General features: G+C 43.8%; 2 protein-coding genes across 15 annotated transcripts in view; one reads left to right on the top strand and one right to left on the bottom strand.

Annotated features, from left to right (window-relative positions):
* Window positions 1-14232, bottom strand: part of TP53BP1 (tumor protein p53 binding protein 1) — a 27095-nt gene extending 12863 nt beyond the window's left edge. The window contains exons 1-14 of one of the 14 annotated variants that reach the window (XM_072934047.1): window positions 13847-14226; window positions 13711-13762; window positions 13554-13641; window positions 13238-13308; window positions 12483-12641; window positions 11932-12013; window positions 10615-10787; window positions 9687-9816; window positions 9282-9373; window positions 8052-8254; window positions 5918-7097; window positions 1948-2067; window positions 1101-1337; window positions 40-97 (exon numbers count right to left, since the gene is read on the bottom strand). In XM_072934047.1, coding sequence (XP_072790148.1) covers window positions 40-97; window positions 1101-1337; window positions 1948-2067; window positions 5918-7097; window positions 8052-8254; window positions 9282-9373; window positions 9687-9816; window positions 10615-10787; window positions 11932-12013; window positions 12483-12641; window positions 13238-13308; window positions 13554-13641; window positions 13711-13762; window positions 13847-14122 — 2921 coding nt within the window. In that variant the 5' untranslated portion in view covers window positions 14123-14226. Of the gene's footprint in view, window positions 1-39; window positions 98-1100; window positions 1338-1947; window positions 2068-5917; window positions 7098-8051; window positions 8255-9281; window positions 9374-9686; window positions 9817-10614; window positions 10788-11931; window positions 12014-12482; window positions 12642-13237; window positions 13309-13553 lie in introns of all 14 variants that reach the window. The other 13 variants (XM_072934049.1, XM_072934042.1, XM_072934043.1 and 10 more) reach the window with 13 other exon arrangements.
* LOC140684820 (uncharacterized) lies at window positions 14199-21989 on the top strand. Its single transcript, XM_072934058.1, has 5 exons — window positions 14199-14544; window positions 17176-17245; window positions 17470-18563; window positions 20252-20363; window positions 21778-21989. Exons 1-3 carry the CDS (start codon window positions 14199-14201, stop codon window positions 18443-18445), a joined length of 1392 nt encoding a protein of 463 aa, XP_072790159.1. The 3' UTR covers window positions 18446-18563; window positions 20252-20363; window positions 21778-21989.

Raw genomic sequence — 21989 nt, 5'->3', positions numbered from 1 at the left:
ACCTTTGTATTAACTCTGCCCAGCAAGAAGCCCAGTTACCTAGCAGCAGCCTCAGCAGCAGCAGAGGATCCATCTTTCCCATCACTGGCTGCAGGCTCTGAAACAAGAAGGAAAGGAAGGATGTTTCTGGCATCATCCAAAAAGACTCTCCCAACCTTTCCCAGCTCCATACACCCAGAGGCTGAGTAACACTGGACAAAGCGTGCCCAGACTTCCCCATACAACTTCTCAGAACAGACCTAAGTTTCTACAAGTTTTAGACTACTAGACTGAATGCCACTGTTAAAACTGGTTAAAATCCTGTCAAACTTTTTTTTCCAGATTATGGGCAGGTCCAGAGGAAGTAACAATATCATTAGATGAACTGGAGAATCCCTCCTACAGAGACAGGCTGAAAAAGCTGGGCTTGTTCAGCCTGGAAAAGAGAAGGCTCCAGAAACACCTCATTGTGGCCTTTCAGTACTTAAAAGGGGGCTTATTAAAAAAAAAAAAAAAAAAAAAAAAATGGAAAAAGAGACTTTCTATGGGCAGATAAAAATGGGACAGTGGGACACAGTTTTAAATTAAAAGACAAGAGATTCAGATTAAATGTTAGGAAGAAATTCTTCCTTGTGAGGGTGGTGATGCACTTTCACATGCTGCCTGGAGAAGCTGCCCCAACTCTGGAAGTGTCTAAGGCCAGGCTGGATGGGGCTTGGAGCAACCCAGCCTACTGGAAGGTGTCCTGGCAGGGGGTGTTGGGACTAAGGGATCTCTAAGGTCCATTCCAATCCAAACTATTCTATGATTATATTTTCTTATATATTTTTTTCCTCACCCAACACAAACTTCACTTCCTGTCCTGTATATCACTGCCACTATACATCACAATCTGTAGTCTGCTGGAAATACCTTTCCTCACAACAGAGGCCTCTCCTCTCACTTCATCCTTGCTTAGAGCATTGCAGAAACAGAGAAACAAATTTAAGTGACACTGACCAAAAAGAAAAATGAGAAAAACAACAGGGACTTAGGGACTGTTTTGGGGAATGCCACAGAGAGGTTTTGAGTTAGGGCTGAGATCCAGTAGGACCCATACAGTTCAGGTTTCATCCTCTTACTTTCCAAGCTGAACGGCAAGGACTCCTCACTTCCATCATTCACAGGGGTAACAAGGTTCATTCGCAGAGAAAGTTTTGCATCTGACTCAGGAACTACAGCAGACTCGCCTTTCTCATACACTTCCAACACATCTGCTGATACCACTGCACTTTCCACAGTGACATTGTTGGTCCCCATTGTGCCCTCTGCTGTGACATCACTGGTTGCTATAGTGCTGTCTGGGCAAGTATCATCCACTGAAAACAGAAAAACAAAACCAAGTAGTAGCTACTGTCATTCTCATTGGTGGGGTTGAGGTGCTAGTTTTTGTTTGAAGACACTTCACTGCATGCATTATTACTAATGCTGCAGTAGTGGAAATTTCTTTCTAGAGATCTGAACCATGACAATTCGCTAGCACAGGTCTTATCCTTAGTTTGTGACACAATAATTTACTAGCACCCGAGCAGAACGGACTTCAAAGGTGCTGTTTTGTGAACCTAACAGAGAAAGTCCTGGTAAAAGATGATGAATAATGGAAGCAATCTTCTTGTAGTCTAAGCTCTTTTGCTACGCAGAAGGCTCTTTTACATTCCTTAATGGAGTTCTATGCAGGACCAGAGTAAGGTCCACATGCAAGGAAGACCTGCTCCATACCACCCTGTACTCAGGAAGCAAACACCTTCACTAGAGACTGAGAAAATATGACAAGGAAACTGTGGGGAAGGGATAAGCCATCCCCACAGAATGCGAACATAGCAATGTTTTTTGCCAAGGTAGGTTTGAGTAATCCTAATACACCCTGCACCAAGAATCAAAAGCTTCCAGGCTTTCATTGCAGAACAGAGCCACTTGGGTCAAACTCACCAATTGGTGTGCTGTGTCTCCTGGGTCCCATTTTGAGATGGCCAGTAAGAGGTGGTGTTATGCTAGTTAAGGACTGAATGATATCACCCTCCTTCGGCAAAGTAAAATGAAACGGGGTTCCTAAAAGACACAGAGCACCAGAATCAGTAATTTCAAGGGTCTACTTTAGTTCAAATATCAAAAGCACAGATTCACTGTGCTGTGGAAATAGGGAAAAGCATAACACTGGTGCTCTACAAAACCCCCCTGAATAGCTGCTCTGATATTCCTCACATTTTATGTGGAAAATGTCTCTCAGTGAAAATCTAGACTGGTCAACTGGATGCAGCTGTTCCCAGCTGCTAGATAAAAGGGAGACTAAATATCCTGACATGAACAGGACTTCTAAAGAGTGCAGCTTTGCTTCAGAGATGCTCAGGATTTTCCAAAGAAGAGGGAAATGAGGTCAAAAACAGAAATGAAGGTTAGGACAGAAATGAACTGGCAGAGCTACATGTTGCCTGAACTGATAACCTAAAACTTACAATGATGGCTGAGGTGGCCTATCCCATCAGGGAAACCATGCCTTGGTGGATTTACTATGTGCTGATGTTACAGGATTTAACAAATAAAATAAATCAGAAACCTAGTAAAATGCTCTTTCCTTTTGCCTCATCCCATGTATTTATTTCAAACTTTCAATGTTATAGAGAAGTAATTTGCATAATCCTCTCATAGAAAAACGCCTCACCAGCAAACAATTACGTATCATCTGTTTGAAAACTCTGAAAACCATCACCTCTCTGGCTGTCACAAGCTTTAAAGACATGGTTGAGCAACTGGAACATCCTGAAGACCAACCCAAGAACTTCACTGTATTTTTGCAGTGAGTAGGTACCTTCTAACACAACAGTACTTACGCATTGGAAGGCAAACTGCCCTTCCTCATGAACAACTTATGAATGTCTGTCGTAACATGGCCTAGAGCATGTCTCCATTTAAACAGTGTTTTATTTCAAAACTGAAGCAACTCCATTGAATATTGATTTAGCTACCACAGTCCCTTCTAACCTATAAATCCACATTTGGCAGGCTAGTAACAAATGATCAAAAGAATTTATGAAATGATCACCAGCACAGGTGATGACCAACAGCATAATCTAATTACTACACCAAGGGCTACCATGAAAGAGAACACAAACAAGCTTTAAGAAGAATTGAAAAAAACATGAATGCCTCGCCTAAAAGTTTAAATGCTTTCATTCACATTACAGTCTCAACTGTTCCATCAACAAAAACAGTTAATCAAAAGTAATAAACTTTTCTTATGTTCTTATGACCATCAGCTTTAGGTCCATTATGACCAACAGATTTAGGTCCATTTGGAATTGAATATGGCAAGGGATGTCAAAGACAACAAGGGTTTCTTCAAGAACACCAGTAGCAAAAGGAAGCCTAAGGAAAATGTGGGTTTGCTGCTCAGTGAGGTGGGTGCCTTGGTGATGAAGAATACAGAGAAGATAGAGTTACTGAATACCTGCTTTGCTTCAGTCTTTACTAATAGGGCCAGTGCCCCAGAAACCCAGATCCTAGAGGCAAGAGAGAAAGTATAGAACAATGAAGGCTTCCCCTCAGTCAAGGAGGATCAAGTTAGAGATAATTTAAACAAACCTGACACTCACAACCACCCATATGGGCCCTGATAGGATGTGCCCATGAGTGCTATGGGAGCTGGCAGATGTTACTGCTAAGCCACACTCCCTCTTCTTTGAAAGGTCATGGAGGATAAGAGATGCCTCAGGACAGAAAGAAAGCCAGTATCATCCAAGTCTTCAAAAAGGGCAAGAAGGAGGACTCGGTGAACTACAGACCACTGTTGCACCTCCATCCATTGAAAGATGAAACAAATCACCCTGGTTGTCATCATCAGGCACGTGGAGGAGAAGGTTATCAGTAGTCAGCATGCATGGACCAAGGGGCAACCATGCTTGACCAACCTGATGGCCTTCAGTCATAGAATGACTAGCTGGGTAGATGAGAAGAGGGCAATGCATGGTGTCTACACTGCCTTCAGGAAGATTTTTGAAATTGTCTCCTGAAACACCCACATAGGTAAGCCCAGGAAGTGTGGCTTGGATGAACGGACAGCAAGGTCAGTTGCGAACTGGCTGAATGGCAGAGCTCAGAGGGCTGTGGTCAGCAGTGCGGAATCTAGTTGGGAGGCCTGTAGCTAGTGGTGTCCCCAGGGGTCACTGCAGGGTCCAGACTCAACTTACTAATTAGTGACCTGGATGAAGAGACAGAGTGTACTCCTGGCAAGCCCCTACACAACGTTTGTGCTCACTGATTTATGCTTCACAATTTGTTGATAAGAGATTAGACTCCTAAAATATTAATTATGAAAATAATTATTACAATAACAAAGCTGCTTTAAGAGCAGAGAGATGCTCTACAGCTCTTCATATCTTAAGGACTAAGTGATGGCAGGACAGCAAATAACACTCTACATACTTTTCCACCATGTTTCACAAGTTTGAAGGCAATTACGTAGAGTAGGTCAAAAGCCTGAACTCTCTCCTGACTGAACACCAATCAGCCCTTTAGTGTAATAGAAATGCAAAAAACACAAACAAGCATTAATTTTGGAATTAATTTTCTTCAAACAATGGCTTATAGTTCTCTTTTGAAAGTAAACCCCGCCAACTGTGATGTGTTTAAATTACATTTAGATTTATCTAAGAAAAAAAACCAAAACATTTTGAGAACAGCATGAGAGGCGAAATATTATCCAAAGTCAAACACAATTTTGTTTATGCTCTCTTAAAAATGAAGTTTTGGATTGTGAAAATTGTGAAAGACAATACTGAAGTGGAACCTGACATTTAACCTTGTTATGTAACTACAGCTATTTATCATCATTTCAGCAGTATACTGCCAAACTTATTGTTTTATTTAATAAAACCCATACGCTTCTTAAGTTTGAAGACCAGTACTGTTCTGACTATGCCAAATTGTCTTAAAAAACATATAGTCCCAAATGCTGTGGATTTGCTCACAGAAAAGTTCATCTTCAACCACAAAATGAAATGGAGTCAGAACACCTTTGAACTTCCTGACCAGTTATTTTGACTCAATCACCTCAAAGCATTATTTTCTATATAGTAAAACTATTTTTTCTTCTTTCAGTTAAAGGAAATCAAGCAAATTGTAGCAAAAACTTCATCATTCAACTTAACATTAAATAACATTTGAGGTCCTACAGTCTTTCCCTTTTTCTAACAGATTTCATAGGGGGAAAAATACATATTCTGACACTAAAATCATTCTTTGTTCATTCTCATTTAAGGGCTAGAGAACTGTGTTTAAAGATGAAGTCAGCTAAGAGGCACAAACAAAACAGGTGCAGTATCCCACATCTTGTATAATGACACACAGTATGTTAAATTATTTCAGTGGGTCACGACAATACCCGCTGAGCCACAGCTTGCAAGCAAGTGAAAAGCCATTCTACTTTAAAAAAATCTCAAAAAAAAAAAATTGCTATATTAGCTTCTAGCTCAAAATGGCTCTGTACACCCTCACAAAGAAAGTTCTCCTCTGAGAATGAAGAAAAGGAAAAAGAAAATAAGGAGACCTACAAGATGGAAAGTACTGACTACCACACACCCCTATTCCTTGCAAGGACCCTGCTGTTATTGCTTCTTGAGTGGGGCAGAAGCCACAAAAACCCTGGAACATTGCCAAGGTCACAGTGTTTTCAGTTCTTCAAGCTGCCCTGCATTTCTACTACAAAGTAGTAAGAGTCAGGAACAAGAATTACACCACAGGGGAAAACAGCAAAGTCATGTTCCACATATAACACAGTAAGGTAGAGTGCTGCTCAACTTGTATCAAATAGCAGTACTCCCTGAGAACACTGAGGATTGTATACAGCTGTCCTTGACATTATTCAAACTATACACCTGTGAACCACTAACCTAAATTCACTTACCACTGGAAGGACTGGGGGATTTAGGAGTTGCCTTCTCCTCTGGTTGCATTTGCTCTTCTTGCTCCAGATTCCTTGTTGTAACAGTATCCTCCATACTCTTTGGTATGGGATTCTCATGCTGAACCATGCGTGTTTCAAACCCACTCTCTTGAAGTGATGGCTGATTGCTTATTATCATTACCTGTCCCAATTCTGAACAATTGGGATGGTTTTTGGCACACAATGCCACTTCTGATTGGATACTGCTCTTTAACTTTGGAAGCAAATTGCACTGCTCCAGTAACTCCCCTACAGAAGGCTTAGCTAAAACTTCACTGAGCTTTGCCATGTTTGTAGACAGTTTATCCATGTTCTTTGCCTCCCCAGCATCAAAAGTAGAACCTTTCAAAGCTCCTTTTCCCTGACATTCTGGTCCAACCTCTTCTAATTCCTGGGCTACATTTCTGCTATTTTTACAAGAATCATTCACTTCTGTATCTTCATGACACTGTCCTTCCCTTTCAAAAATAAAGCTATGAGAAAGTATATTAACAAGAGACCTATCTTCCTTTATTTGCTTCTCTTTTACTTGCAGATTTTCTTCTAGTTCTTCACACTGAGTCTCAGGAACTGCCTCAGGTTTGGAAGTCTCTTGAGCATATGACAAAATTTCAGGCAGACCAGACTGATCTGCAGCAGCCTGACTTCCAGAAATACATTCACTCTCCCGATGAACTGTAGAGGCTAATGGCCGATCTCCTGCACAACCTGCACTAACAAACTGTCCTACAGGCATTCTTGCAGTCTCTACATCCTCCTTTTTTGCCTTTTCACAGTTTTCAGAGGGTGCTTGATCACCTGCATTCACTTTTAGTTTTATTTTATCACTTTCCACAGAACAGAGTCTTGAGTCTGAGGCCTTGCATTCAGAAATCCTCTCTACCTGTGTGCTCTCACTGTCTTGGCCTGTGTTCAGAGAGCCTGAACTGACATCTGTATTCATGGGCTGGCTACACACACTTGCAGAGAGCATCAGTTTACAAGACTTGGGAGGCTGTGACACAGAGTCATCTGTAGACATCTTTGACAAAGCATCTGTGGATCCAGAAAGATCTCCTGGTAAGTATAAAGGGGTTAAACCAACAATTTTTTCTTCTCCTTCATGCTTCTTCTCTGGACTCTGAGTTGGAACAAAGATATCCTAAAATGAAAAATGTGAGACATGGAGTATTAGGGCATCCCAAGTAGGATTGCTGGTTTATTGTTCCTAAAAAATTACTCTGAATTATGGATCAGAGCAAGTTTAGCACAAAACTACATATTAAAAAAACCACCAATGAAAACAAAAGCATCCAAAACTTTTTTTCCACAGATTTATGAGAGCCACAATTTATCTGTTTTTGCTGAGAAAAATTATCATCACACATTACTATTTAGTATATCTTCAGCAAAGTCAGATACAATCCTTTGTATCTTTCACTACCAAATCACAAAATACAGGGCACCTATGGCAAATTAGTAGCTATTTTTACTTGAACAACCAAATGTTTTAAAAAGATTCTCTGTGATATCTATTATATTAACACGAATGCTGTTTTCAGCTGAGGAGAAGTACCGCTTCAACTAGTGATGGTTCTAGCAAGTTCAGGACATTCATAATATTAAGGTATAACCCCACAAACTGTCTGTTAAATCCTCTTGAACAGTTATAATTTCCAGATTCAAAATACACAAAGGAAACAACAGCAAGAATAAGCAACTTGAGAAATGCCACAAATAAATTCTAGCCTCGTAGAATAAAAATGCTTTATTATGGAACAGCTTCCCTTTCTCCACAGAAAATTATGCCAAGGTCTTGCCCAATAAAAAACTAATTTATGATGTAGTTTGAGATGCAGGATGGCCAGTTCAGCACAAGAAGGCAGCACAGTCTAAGACAACAGCTTCTATGTTCTGTAACTGACTATGCCCTCTTAAACTACTCTGCATTTTCTCTGCAGGAAAACCTGCCACACAGCATGACTAACATATCACTGCAACTGGTGGGAACAGCTTAGTAGGGAAGCTCAACATAAAAGAACAGAGGTTGACTCAAACACATAATCTGCATCAGCCATATAGAAACCTCAATAAAGCCATGTACATGAACCCTTACATGAGAGAACTCTGGTTGTGATGGTATAGGTAAAGATCCAGGAAAGAAGGTTGGGGCACTCTGGGACACTGGAGTTGAAGCCTGTGGCTGAACAAGAGGTCTTGGAGGGATACAAGGGAGGGCAATCTCCACCAGCACATCTCCTCTCTGCTTTTGCATCAGTTCTCTTCCATCTGCAGGGATAGACGTATCTAGCTGTTCATCTCGTTTGAAAGAGCAGAAAAGACATTAGCACTAAATTCTTGTGTTATATCTGAGTTTTCAACATCGTATTAAAAGATTTGCCTCCAGTGGTGCATTCAACTTTGTAAAATCTTGTCTCCAGTGGCATTCTTTTTATAAAGGGGGAGAGGGGGGAAATAAAAAAAAATATCCATATTCTTACTTTCACAAGGGGAAGCAAGTGTTTTGTTACCAGTTGATATGACTACTTTGCTACAGGTCTAGAACTTCTACAATTAGAAAAAAAGTGTCTGAAACTCGCTTAAAAAAAGCATTGTTCTGAGGTATTTCTTTTCCTTTTACTGTCTTCATTAAAATGCAACTAAATTCAGACCCCAATTAACAAAATATCTATTCTAACAGTATTTCACATTCTGTGACAGGAATCTCTCAGAAAGGAATATTTGATTTTGTATCATACCAAAAGCCTGCAGGGATGGATATCTTACCCTTAATGGTAAATATGTGCTTAGAGAAAATACTTAACAACCAACATACTGTACAGAATAATTTCTCTTAAGGCATCACAATTTAGAATACACACTTGTAGCACATGAAAGGTTTTACAAATATTGTGGAAGTTGTCTATATTAAGGTAAAATAACCTATTATGATGCAATTCTTATCTGTCCTTCCTACTGCCCTAACAGTATAGACTTAACACAGGTTTCTGCCTGTAGCAAGAATGGCTTGCTCCTAAAGAAGATAATTGCCAGCAGAAATCTGTATGCCATACAAGGCATTTCTCATCTTTCAAATGAAGGAGTGCTAGTCAACAGTACTAATTTAATTACGATAGCTATGCAGAAAATATCAACAGCAGATAAAGAATATAGAGAATCATAAATAGTCACAAATACAGATCTCCCTTCATCTGTAGCCCCTTCAGTGTTCTCAGTCCTGCTTTATTCTTTAAACATAATTTTAACAGATTTTGAAAAGACTACCAGCTCTGACTAAACCAGTACACAAAAATGCAACCACAGACAGTATGCAGAAAAACATTACCTTCTGCTTTCCCCTGTTCAGTAGGACTGCTGGGGACAAGGGCATTGGGTCCAAAGGAAACAGGAGGAGGAGTAACTAGGTCTGAAGAGACACTGCAGACCAAAAGGAAACATGGAAATGAAAACCACACCTCACAAAAAAATGCATTAAGTTCTCCTATCAAGCTCCAGCTTGCCACAATACAACTCTTCTCATAAAAGGCAAGTGTCAGGTGCTCACCAGTAAGAGACTAGCAACAGCCAAGGATCACATGGCCACCATTAGTTCATTTCATCGCAAAATAAGGCCATACTCCTCTCATAGTGCAAAATTAAATCCAGTAGAAGTCCTTGAATAATGAAGAGAGTAGGGGGCATGCACTACTGCAATTAAATTCTTGAAAGAGCTTGGGGATTTTTCGCTTACGTGGAATCACCCTCCTGTACAAGGAATGCCTGTCCAGAGAGCTGCAGGACTTGCAGACTGCGGGCAGGGGTGCATGCCAGAGAACTCCCATCCTCCACCCTGGTTATCGGACAGGCACTCCCTGCAGTGACTTTGAACAAAAAGAAACAAAGATAGAAATATGGTCAAAACCCCCAGTGATTAGAAAATTACAAGGAATTAAACTCATGCTATTGCACAACTCCTTTTCAGATAGGCAATGACAAGCTGATTTTCAGAGCTGGTAAAGGACTGCATGTGACAGTTCAGTATGTGAAACATGAGGACAAAATAGTTCAGATGGAAAAGAAAAATCCGAACAGATTTTAGACTGTACAAGTCTTCCCACCTGGGAATTAAAAAAAAATCCCCAATGGCTCCAACATCAGCATACCTGATCCAGCATACAATTCAAATATAGGCAAAGTTCTTGTAATAAAAGACACCTTGCAATGACCACTAACTCAGTGTGAGGAGGAGGTTGTTATTGAATCTTCTGGATAGAGAAGGTTCATTCAGAAGATCAGACACCCCTAGGCATAAGTTTGCCTACACTAATTATCCACGCTGGTGTGTCATTACAAAGGCAGAGCATCATTAGTTTCAGAAGAGGATAAAAGTTGGGTTTTGGTTTTGCTCTTCAAGGGGCACAGAAAGAAAGGAAATTAAATGTATTTAACAAGTCAGTAACCATTCTAGCAGGAAGTGAATTTAGATATTGTTCCATACTATAGTGAATGAGGCTGCAGCCTTTCAGTTCTGAAGCATTCTCAATTTTCGCAGAAATTACATGAAAAATACTCATGGCACTCTACACCCCAAAACACTAAAGGTGTATGAAGATCAAGTAGGTATGATGTTTATAACTACCTCTGGAATAGACATTTTGGTTCTGCTTGTCTATTGTTACCTGTTGCATGATTCTCGGGAAACATCTCTTCCTGAGTTGACAAGGTATCTGACTCCTCATGACCAGAGCCAAGGGATTCCTCAGTTTTACTGGCACCACTGACAGGCATTTTCCTTCTGGTATGCTCTTCTGCTTCCTGAAGAGTTCTGAAAATGCAAGACGCAGTCCTTGACCTGAGAAATTAAAAATATGAAGACCACAACGCTACAAAGAAAATCTATCAGTAACAGGTAGAAGGCATTCACTCATGTATAACACAGGGAAAAAAAAAGGAGAGAAGAAGGAAGACCAACTTCTCCTGACAAAGCAGCATTTTCATCCTTGATATGTTATACTTTCAGAATAGTTTTTTACATTTTCTACCAATCTAAGCGATGCTTAAATGAAATGCAGATTGTTCTACTGACTTCTATTCAATGCAGATTCCAGGAACTTCACCTCTTCAACATTATTTTGCAGCAGAATATGATAATACAAGATGAGCCGAATATAAGTTTTATGCTGGATAGAATAAATACTATTCAACAAACTGAAGTTTTACACTTAAAAACAGTTAAAGCTTACAATAGCAAATACACAAAAGCACCCTGAAATACCCACCGCTTAGCCTCCAGATTTCTCCTGTGCAGCCAAAGTCCATGCTACAGTGATTACATTATTTCAAGATAACTTCTGTGACTTAAAACGAAGTATCACTTCTAGTCCAGTCATACCTCTTTAGGAAAATTACTGCCATATTTTATTATGCAGTGAACTTACCCTTAAAAACAAACCTATCAATATCTTTGCGTTTAGGAGTTTGACATCACATCTTTTCTCACCAAGGAATGCTAAGAGCACTCCTTAGTCAGCACTGCTGCAAAAAGGTCTCAGCAGTATGTCATCTTTCTCTTTTGCCTTGAACCCTCTCCCACATCTAAAAATCCAGTAACAAAAGACACAAATCACCTTCCAGAATGTCCACAAACTGCCACAGTATACATCGCAGTTGAGACAGCCACGATACACAGCATAGCCTCATACAATTGTAGAAAACTTCAATCCATAGAAAGTAACACCACACCACATCAGAAGGCTTCAAGCATCTGCCCTACTTATTCTTTAGCCCAGCCTTTTATACCCGTCATGTTCATGCATTGCACCTGTATGCCCTCTGTTCGCACCTAGGCACTCCATGGCTCATTGCTGTCAACGCTGCTCACCTGCTTTTCACAGTTGGGCTCACTGGGGATGAGGCTCAGCCGCAGCCCCACTCCCAATCAGCACAAACTGTGTGCCTACAGCAAACAACCTATAGAGAAAACAGACTTGCTTTACCTTTCAGACTTCTCTGCCTGGCTTTCCAAAGTGGTATGTGCTTCTGTACTGGAGTCAGTTTCTGTGTTGTCCGCACAAAGTTCTAGGAAGAGAGATAAAAGAAAAATACCTGGATTAATATACAAATAAAAAAATGTAGGTTGGTAATTTACACAAATACCAGGGCAAGCCTTAAATTGAAAAAAAATTAATTTTGAACTATCTATGATAACAAGAAGGAAAACAAAAAAAAAAAAAAAAACAACAAACTAGGATGAGGTTTTTACCAGGGAGGGAATTCAGTATCAGATTGTCTAAATATTTTGGAAACTGATTAGGAAAGAGAAGTGAAAGAATCAATGATAGCGCTTGGACAGGTACAAGAAAACAAATTAATTAGTCCAAAGGAAAGAGGGGGCAAAATTCTTTGCAACAATCAGTGAGCTGTGAACTCATTTTTGAAAACTACTAATACCATATTTCCTGTCAAAAACACATAACATTTGTAATTTAAAGAAACCAGAAAGAACCCACACAGCAGCACAAAGACATCTATGATCATTTTCACGTACCATATTTAGACTCATTCTTAACAAGTCTGGAAGAAAGGACAGCGGGTCCAGAGTGGGGCGGATGCCCAGCATCTCCCTCATTAGGCACCAAGTCACTTTCAAAGTCCTGGCTCTGTGACAGTTCTAGAACTCCGAACTGGAGCTGTGACATGCCTGTATCTAACACCAGACATCCATTACAAACATACATACTAAAAAGAAAAAATCAAGAGCTATCTATCACTTTTACAAGGGCAAAAGACATACCCTCTAACATGCAAAGTATTTAGACTACTGCTGAAACTCTGAATAAACTAACTGATCTGATCTCAGTTGTACTAATTAAAATACGGTATCAGAACAGGGACAATGGCCACTAACTCAAAAATCTGTATTAATCAGCAAGGGCTTATGTAATGCCATTAGGAACTGCAGCAGACTTCCATTCTGTGTCTGAAAATCCTCTGATGACAACAACCATTATGCAAGTTCATAATAAGGCTCCATTTCCTAACGATCACAATGCATCCCTGCTTCTTCTAAACCACCTTCAATCTTGAAGATTCATTCTAACAATAATAAACCAACCTTTTTTTTTTTTTTAAATACCAAAGCATACAAATAAACTTTCAGAAAAGGATGCCAATTTCTGACCTATTACTACCAGCACAATTACCCCTGATGAGACAAGTGAGTCAGCTCAACTGAAAAACTGTGCAGACGGTCGATCCTATTCCGAAAACCCAAAAAAAAACGACCTGAAATGGAGAAGTTACCTTCTACACACGGCGAAGAAGCAGAGTCCTCAACACCACCTTCACTTCGTTCCCCAGCCTTTCCAAGGGCACTGCAACAGAGAGACTCGCTAATGTCGCGCAGGGGCTCCTGCAGGCCGCCTTTCCGCGGCTCGTGTTCCGAGGGGTCACTTGGCACCGACCAGGCGCTCCAAGCCCTCCGCACCGCACATCCTGGCCGGGGCCGAGCACGGCCGCTACAGCGCCGAGCCCGCCTTCTCGGCCTGTCCTCAGCACGAGAGATTCCAGCAGGCCAGAGAGGCGGCGGCCGAGAGCCGCCATGGCCCACCCCACGTACCTGCTTTCCCTGCCGGGCGCTGAAGACTCCTCGGCTGCGCAGCCCCGCGGTCCAGAGGCGCTCGGGCGGGCCGGGCTCTCCATGGGCTCTGTAAGCACGGCGCCGTCAGCGCGACCGCGGTACCCGGGCCTGCCGTGACCCCGCGCCCCGCCCTTACCTGCGAGTCGCTCCAGCGGCGCCGGGCTGCCAGCAGGACCGCGAATGATGTCCTGGAAGACAGAGGCGGGGGCCGCGTCAGAGCCGGGCCAGGCCGGGCAAGGCCGGATGGTGCTGCCACCACGCCGGGCGCTCACCAGCACGGGGCTCGGGCTCCGCCGGGCCGGTGGCCGGCGGGCCAGCACGCCGAGCCAAGCCCGCTCCGCGTCCGCCTCCGCGCCCTGGGGCTGCGAGTCTTCCACGATGAGGAGGGGCGTGTCCTGCTGAGAGAAGCCAGGGTCCAGCGGGCTGCTGCCGCCGCGCTCCATGCAGGACGCCACGGGCTGCGGAGCCCGGCCGGGCCCTCCGCCGCCGGGCCCTCCGCCGCCCGCCCGTCCGCCGCCCAACCCAGCCGCACTTCCCGCCGCCGCCATCTTGCCGCGCGCCGATTGGCGCGCACGACCCGCCCGCCCCGCGCTGTTACCGGGGAGACGGGGCGGTGTTACCGGGATGACGGGGCGGTGTTACCGGGGGGACGGGGCGGTGTTACCGGACGCGGTTGTGGGGGGCCCGGACCCCGCGGGACCGGACCGAGATCGCCCCGCAGCGGCGCCGCCCGCGCGGCCTCTCCGCGGCAGCTCAGGAGAGACAAAGAGCCTCGCGCCTTCCGTCCGCGGTGCTCGCTCGAGGGCGAATGCATCGACCTGTGGCACAAGGCGGGCCAGGCGGCGGCGGCGGTCCGGACCGGGTGCCGGGTTCGGGCCGGGAACTGTCCGCACGGTGCCCTCCCGATCCCCTTTTCATCTGAGATACAAAACAGCCCAGTGCTCGGGATCCCGCACGGACGGAGCATCGCGTACCCCGGACAGCCACCATCGGATCCTTTCTTGGATATCACAGGAGAGTGAAATCCTGTTAATTTCCCTGTGTTTATATGACCAAACGGTTATCGAAGAAGCCTTGCGCATAATTGTGACAGTATTGTTGTCTTTCCAGCATTCACCTTCTTGCCTAAAAAATAGTGAGTTTGAATAGCGTAATTTAAATCTACTTTTGCAAGTTCTGATTTTTATTTCTGCACCTCTGTATTTTATAGACGAGAATTCTGTATATTTTATGTAAAAATCTGTTGTAGAACCAAAACCACAGAATCGGAAAAATGGTACCTTGACTGAAAGAAAACTCATATTATGTAAAGTCATAGATAAAAGATTGTACATAGTGAAACACTGTAAATATGAGTATGTTACAAATCTTGTGTGTAATGTGAAGTCCAAGTTTGCACATGCATGTTAAGAACATTAAAAAGGCTACAAATATTTGCAATTGCTACACAGGAGGGATGCTTTAGTGGCTGGTTGTTCAAATCCCAGAAGATGCTCCTTTGTATATTAGAAGATGCTCCAGCATGTATATTAAGCTGTATTATTGAAATGGGGTTTTTTTAGAAGTGTTAACAGTTACCTTACAAAATTCACAATGGATAATGAAGACTAGAAACAGCAAATGTGCCAGTCACTTTCTCAAAATTCCTTCCAAATTCTTAAAAACTTTGATAAAAAAATCCTCACACAAATTAGGTTTGTATCTGGAAGACAAGGAGTTAAGAGCCGACATAGATCTCTAAAGACAAGGTGCTTAACACTGATCTTATGTCAGAGCAGCAGAACATAAGTGGCAGAATAACAACTTTAGTAAGACTTTTAGCAGTATCTATATGGGATTCTCATAAGCAAACTAGGGAAGCATAGTGGTGATGAAGTTTCAATAAGGTAAGTCAAAAACTTGTTTGGTATAGAAAGTAATAATCCTTACTTCAAAACAAGTACATTTAAGTGAGGGTTCAAATGTCAGTGTGCTGTTCCTAGTCCACTGTTTTCTTTAATCACTTTGGTCACAAAATCAGTACACTTATTAATCCACAAGCAATCTGAAATTGAGGGGGACTAGAAGTACTAGAAGAAAGGTTTTTTTTTTAATTGTCTGGAAAATGGAAAAAGTACAATGCAGGTAAGAACAATGTTATATAGAATTAAACAACTGACTGCACAAATTCAGGAGGGGGCTGCTGGGCTGTATGGTATTTCTGCAAAATAAAGCAATGGGGGCAATAAAGCAATAAAGGATTGACAAACTGAGTCAATATCATTCTACTGCCACAAAAAAAAAAAAATGGAGCAAACAGTAAGCATTATACTTGTGTGTAGTATGTAGACCTTAGATGCATGAAGTAATTCTTGTACTCTCTACTGGCACGGCCTAAGTTAAGCCCTGCATCTAGTGGGAAGATGGCAAAAGATTTGACTACCATAATATTCTTCAAATAGAAAAAAAAAGTTGGTGGCAAATAATTTGTTTCTCAATAATACTCACAGTTTAGAGGACAACTGAATTTGCTTTCAAATTAACTCCAAGTAGGTGTAAATTAAAGGCTAAACAAATAAGCAAAAATATTTTAAAAGCAAGCCTAAAGACGTTCTAAAAAAATCATGCCATTTCTAACATTTAAGGTTTTGGGGTTTTGGGGTTTTTTTTCAGTAGAAACAAATGGGTACAATTGATCTTGGTCTGAAATGGGAAGTTGACTACATTATCTTTAGAATCTCCTTCCAGTCTTGTTTTTTTTTGGGTTTTTGTTTTGGTTTTTTTTTTTTTTTTTCAATTTAGAACCCGTATAGGACAAAATTGAAAACTCAGTCCAGGTGGTCAAATTTGTAAATGCCAAATATGTGTGTGTTTTAAAGCTGACTGCCCGTTATTTGTGTCAAATTTGTAATCTCACTTTTTCCAGCTTTATTATGCTATGAGAATAAATGCACTGCTTTCTTTATAATATAAATACCTTCATTTAAGTATTTTTCCGCAGCTGGCAGATTGCCTTTTTTCTGAGTCTAATTATAAACTACAAACAGGGCATGGCTACCTTTGTCTAAGAAAGAATAAAAGAGCAAAATGAATCTTTACTTCCTTTTGCTTCAAACAAAACATGTCCAACACCAGACTTCCAATGAATGAAGGTGTGGTGACTGATTTTTCACATTTGGAGGATTTTTCCAAATTTCTTGTATCTTACAGAATTTGCAATAGTGAGCTGACACTCTAGTTGATCTTCATCCAAAAGCTCCTTTCCAATGCAGACCACTAACTATGGGAACAAATAAGCAGGACTACTATTCCTCATTCTCATTTCTTGCACTTTGAATCTGGTTCTCCATATCTCAGTGCAGCCCCAGGCCCCATCTTCAAAACTGGACAGTATTCCTAGAAAAAGGACCAAATTCCAGATCCCGATTTCAAATGAGACAGTTACAACAAACGAAGATACCCAGCAAGATAGCTAAGCTTGCTAAAAGACTAAGGATGCTACTTGTCTTTGGAAAACCAGCTTTATGTTTTGTGCTGTGTATTTTAACTATTGTGATGCAGACGCATTTAAAAACTACCCGGCCAATTTCCGTATGCGCTATTCTCTGTGCCCTTACTTTAGGAACAAATAGTGCCTGGCAATCACCACTCTCGGGGGCCGTGAGTGCAGAGGCTCGGCGTGATACCGACGGGTGAGTCACCGCGAGCCGCCAGCACGACACTCAAGTGGCCGGGGGGAGCGGAAGCGACCGCCTCTTTCCGCCCTCGCTCCCGGGTCACGGCAGAGCTCCTCTGGAGTCCCGTCCCGCTCTGCCGGCGCTGCCCAGACGGGGCCCGCGGCGCCCCAGCGCTCCGCCGCACGGCTGCCCGCTCTCCCCTCGGTACTCCGCGGAAAAATCGAACGCGGGTGATGAAGACGGCGGCGGCGGCCAGGCCCGGCCCCGCTCGCCCACTTTAGCTGCTCCGCACCACCGAACAAGACTAATGCTGCCCTGCTGACATCAGGAGGGCGCCGCCGGCGGGACCGGCACCGCCCCCGGCACCGCCCTCGGCACCGCCCCCGGCACCGCCCCCGGCACCGCCCCCGGCACCGCCCCCGGCACCGCCCTCGGCACCGCCCCTGGCACCGCCCTCGGCACCGCCCCCGGCACCGCCCCCGGTACCGCTCCGCCCCGGCACCGCCTCCGGCACCGCCTCCGGCACCGCACCCGGCACCGCCCCCGGCACCGCCTCGGTACCGCCCCCGGTACCGCCCCCGGTACCGCCCCGCCTCGGCACCGCCCCGCCCCGGTACCGCCTCCGGTACCGCCTCCGGCACCGCCCCCGGCACCGCCCCCGGCACCGCCCCCGGCACCGCCCTTGGCACCGCCCCCGGCACCGCCCCGGCACCGCCCCCGGCACCGCCCCCGGTACCGCCCCCGGCACCGCCCCCGGCACTGCTCCCGGCACCGCCTCGGTACCGCCCCCGGTACCGCCCCCGGTACCGCCCCCGGTACCGCCCCCGGTACCGCCCCGCCCCGGCACCGCCCCGCCCCGGTACCGCCTCCGGTACCGCCTCCGGCACCGCCCTCGGCACCGCCCTCGGCACCGCCCACGGCACCGCCCCCGGCACCGCCCCGCCCCGGCACCGCCTCCGGCACCGCCTCCGGCACCGCCCCCGGCACCGCCTCCGGCATCGCCCCCGGCACCGCCTCCGGCACCGCCCCCGGCACCGCCCCGCCCCGGTACCGCCCCCGGCACCGCCCCCGGCACCGCCCCCGGCACCGCCCCGCCCCGGTACCGCCCCGCCCCGGTACCGCCCCCGGTACCGCCCCAGCCGCGCTCCTGCCCCCTCCGGCAAGACTCTTACCGGTAACGCAGGGCATGCGCGTCCTTCATCTGCCGAAGGCTGACCACACCGAAATGTTCCTTGCATGAATGCCACAACGAGAAAGCTCAGATACTCGATCATGCCAGGCGGGGCTGTGATTGCCAGAGTAAATTAACTTCTCAAGTGTTCGCTTTATTTACGTGCGTATCACTTTCTCTGAATGCTAGCAACCTATTCAATCGCACAAAATGCACCACGAAATACTGCAACTGAGTTACTTCATTACAAGCCGGGATCGTGCAGTTTGTCTGCACCTTTTTCTGGAGAAATGTTGAAATCAGTGCTTGACTTTACTGAGCAGAAGAAGCTGTGAAAGACGTGCACAATTATGGTGGAAAGTGTGGCATTATCATTTCTTTGCACTGTTCAGTAAGGCTGCGGGCAACCTACACAGTTTAGTCTGCAAAAAGCTTTCAGTAATGTTCGATTTTTTAGACTTGTACTTTGCCTGACCATTTCAGCTATAATATTTTGACTTATTTTAGTTATGTGGGAAAATGAAACAAAGAGGTATGGATGCTCGCCAGTTTGTATTTAGTATTTGATTGATTAAAAATCACCTTGGCTTCAAAGAAGGACTGCCATAAAAGTACAAATTAGTACCTTTCAAAGTCTGATAAACATGTCTTTTAATTCCAAAGCTCTGAGTCACTTGACACAATGACCATATCTGATTATTTCATTGGCCCTTATAGCCTGGCCTTGATCAGAGCTTTGTTCCAAATTGCACAGGAGATAGTATCTTGCCACACTTTCTCAAAGATAAAAATGGAAGGAATAGGAGTACTACTCTGATTACCCATGGGATTAAAGAGAAACAAAAATGTGGTTTGGCCAAACTGAAAAGCTTAGCCCTCTGTTTCGCTATCTTACAATACATTCTGGAAGTGTCCGTATAAACAACCATAAGACTCCATCTGTACATAAAAGCATTATCACCGTCAGCACTGGGTTCTTCTGCTCCACATAGGGATGGCTGTGCTCACCACAGGAGAGATCAAGGCCTGAACAAAGTCCCTTTAGGTAGACACCTGATTTTTCTCTGCTTCTTAGAAATGTCCCAGCCAAAATGATACTATATTTCACCACTGTTAAAGGCATTATCCTCACTTGGGTACTGTCATCGGTCTCTGATTGCCTGAAGTACTTTTATTCACTTGGAAATTTTTAGCTGGGAAGTACGGGAAGTAATCATTCCAGGCTTAAGGACTGAGGAATTGAAATAGTGTAGACTGTTCTTCTCACAATATTATGAAAATCCTTTTTATGCTATTTTCATCCTACTTTCTAAATCTCCTTTTATAAAGGTGATTTACCTGTGACTCATTCTTCAGTAAAGTAATCCTTTACTCTGCTTTTGCCACTCTACTTCTGTGGTGTTTGTCAGGACCTCTAATATCTGCATTCAGCACAGTCAGCTTTTGATTTTCATGGGGGTGCCAGCTACTGCTGCAGTGCATGAAAGCAGAAGCTTATGCCGTCATTTCTGTATGGGTCTATTATATGGTTTTGGAGTGTGAATTTACACTCAGTAAACTGGAAATACCTCATTTCACTGTCTCATGCAGTGCACACAGACTTAGGACTCAAGCCTTTTCTACTGCAATTCTACCATGACCACAGACATCTCTGATTCACATCAGAGAGCAACAGAAATATCATCATTCTATTAATTGATGGTACAGTAGAAGAATGCAAATGGTCACATCACCAGAATTAGTGTTTTAATTGTAAAGTCTTCCCCAGAGCTTCTAGTCTCTGTGTTTGGGTATTCTTTTCAAGCTTTCACTCCAGTTTGCATGTCTCCTGTTTCCTTTCTCCTTGGCAGAAAGCCAGCTGGAAGAGCATCTCTGCACTGCAGTGAAAAGCTGCGGCTCTGGAAAGCTACCACGTCAAAACCAAGCAGCAAGTACTAAGTCTGAATCACCAGAAAACAGAAGGTATTTCTATCAGCTGGTATGAAAATATCTGAATATTTTTCACCTTCATGTGTTGTTGTCATCTTTTCCTTCCATGACCTACAATCCTACTTTCATGATAGAATTTAATGTGCACTAACAATAATTTTCAGGTTTACTATTTTATTCACTTATTTGCCTGTTCAGTGCAGTCCTCTAAAATTAAATTATTGCTTCCATGCAGGTTACAACACACAGAAATGGATTAAATCCCTTTGATATACTAATTCTCCCTTTTTACAAGATTTAGTTCATAAAGTTCATAGCCTGTGGTGTCATCATAGTTTAATGTGAAAAAGACCTATTGCATCATCTCCTAATTTATCTGCGGAGAACTAGGCCACCTTTTGATTTAAGATTTTAATTTGAGAAAACTCCATAAGCTAGTAACATCAGCTGTAGCCTGCAGAGATAATAATTTTATATTTTTCTCCCTTTCTGTGGTTGTTTTTTTTTTTTTTTCCCTGACTATCTTTTGTCAGAGTCCTATGACACTATAGATTCATATATGCTTGCCAAAATGCCAACTTTCTGAACCTTATGAGGTTTCAACTGCAGTCTTGGTGGGTACAAAAGAATGAAAGAGGGCAGGATGCTGACTTATCTGTCCATCAGGTTTCTAAACTATAGCTCACCTGTGGAAATCCTGCGCACTGCAGGGCAGAACCTGACATTGTTTTAGGAAACACTGCCTATTATTGCTGACTGATGTAATTTAATAATAGCTGGGTTGCTTTTCTATCCAACTGCATTGGCACAGGCTGGTCCTTCCTCTTCTGTCAGAAAAGACATGGATTTTTCTGCCTGAAACTACTTTTTGGTATCTCTCCCTTGTTCAGCCTGTAGAAGTCTCATACTTTGGGGTTGCTCAGCTGTTGCACATAGCATCATAGGATCACCAAGGTTGGAAGAGACCTTCAAGGTCATCCAGTCCAACCATACACCCAGCACTACCACTGTAACCCGTAAACCACTAAACCACATCATCCAGATACAGATCCAGACACCTCTTGAACACTGCCAGGGTGGTTACTTCACCTCTTCCCTGGGCAACAATTCCCAAGCTCCAATGCCTGGCCACTCTGACAGTGGAAACAATTTTTCTAATATCTAATCCAGATCTCTTATGTCTCAGCTTAAGGCCATCTGCATTGAACTTCTTTTCAGCAGTAGCTGGCCAGAGCTGTGAGCAAATTGTGCCCAAAGATATGGCCTCTCTCATCACCACAGACAGTAAGAACTGCTTCATATACCATAGCCAGCCAGTACAGCCACGGACAGCTCACATCAGCTTTGCACTGGCAGCTCAGATTGTTCTTGTAGCTCATGGGTCTGGAATCCAGGAAATCCCATTATTTATCCCAGGAGAGCATTACACTTACTTTTAATTGAACAGAAGGAAGAACCACCGGGAAGGGACCTGCTCACGGGCAAGCAAGAGTGGAGAGATAAGGAAGGTGAATGACAATACCAAGCCTTGGAGTCTTTAGAACTGCTGTCTTCTATGGCTTTATTATGGGTATTGGAACAACTCAACATCAAGCATTTAAAAATCTCCGTGGATTTCTGTATTTAAGTAATTAAAATCTAAACTAAAGTGTAAACCAA

This window comes from Taeniopygia guttata, chromosome 10 (genome assembly GCF_048771995.1).
Source record: "Taeniopygia guttata chromosome 10, bTaeGut7.mat, whole genome shotgun sequence".
NCBI classification, from domain to species: Eukaryota; Metazoa; Chordata; class Aves; order Passeriformes; family Estrildidae; genus Taeniopygia; species Taeniopygia guttata.
The sequence above is the reverse complement of the archived record's forward strand: the minus strand, read 5'-3'. Positions and strand labels throughout refer to the sequence as shown.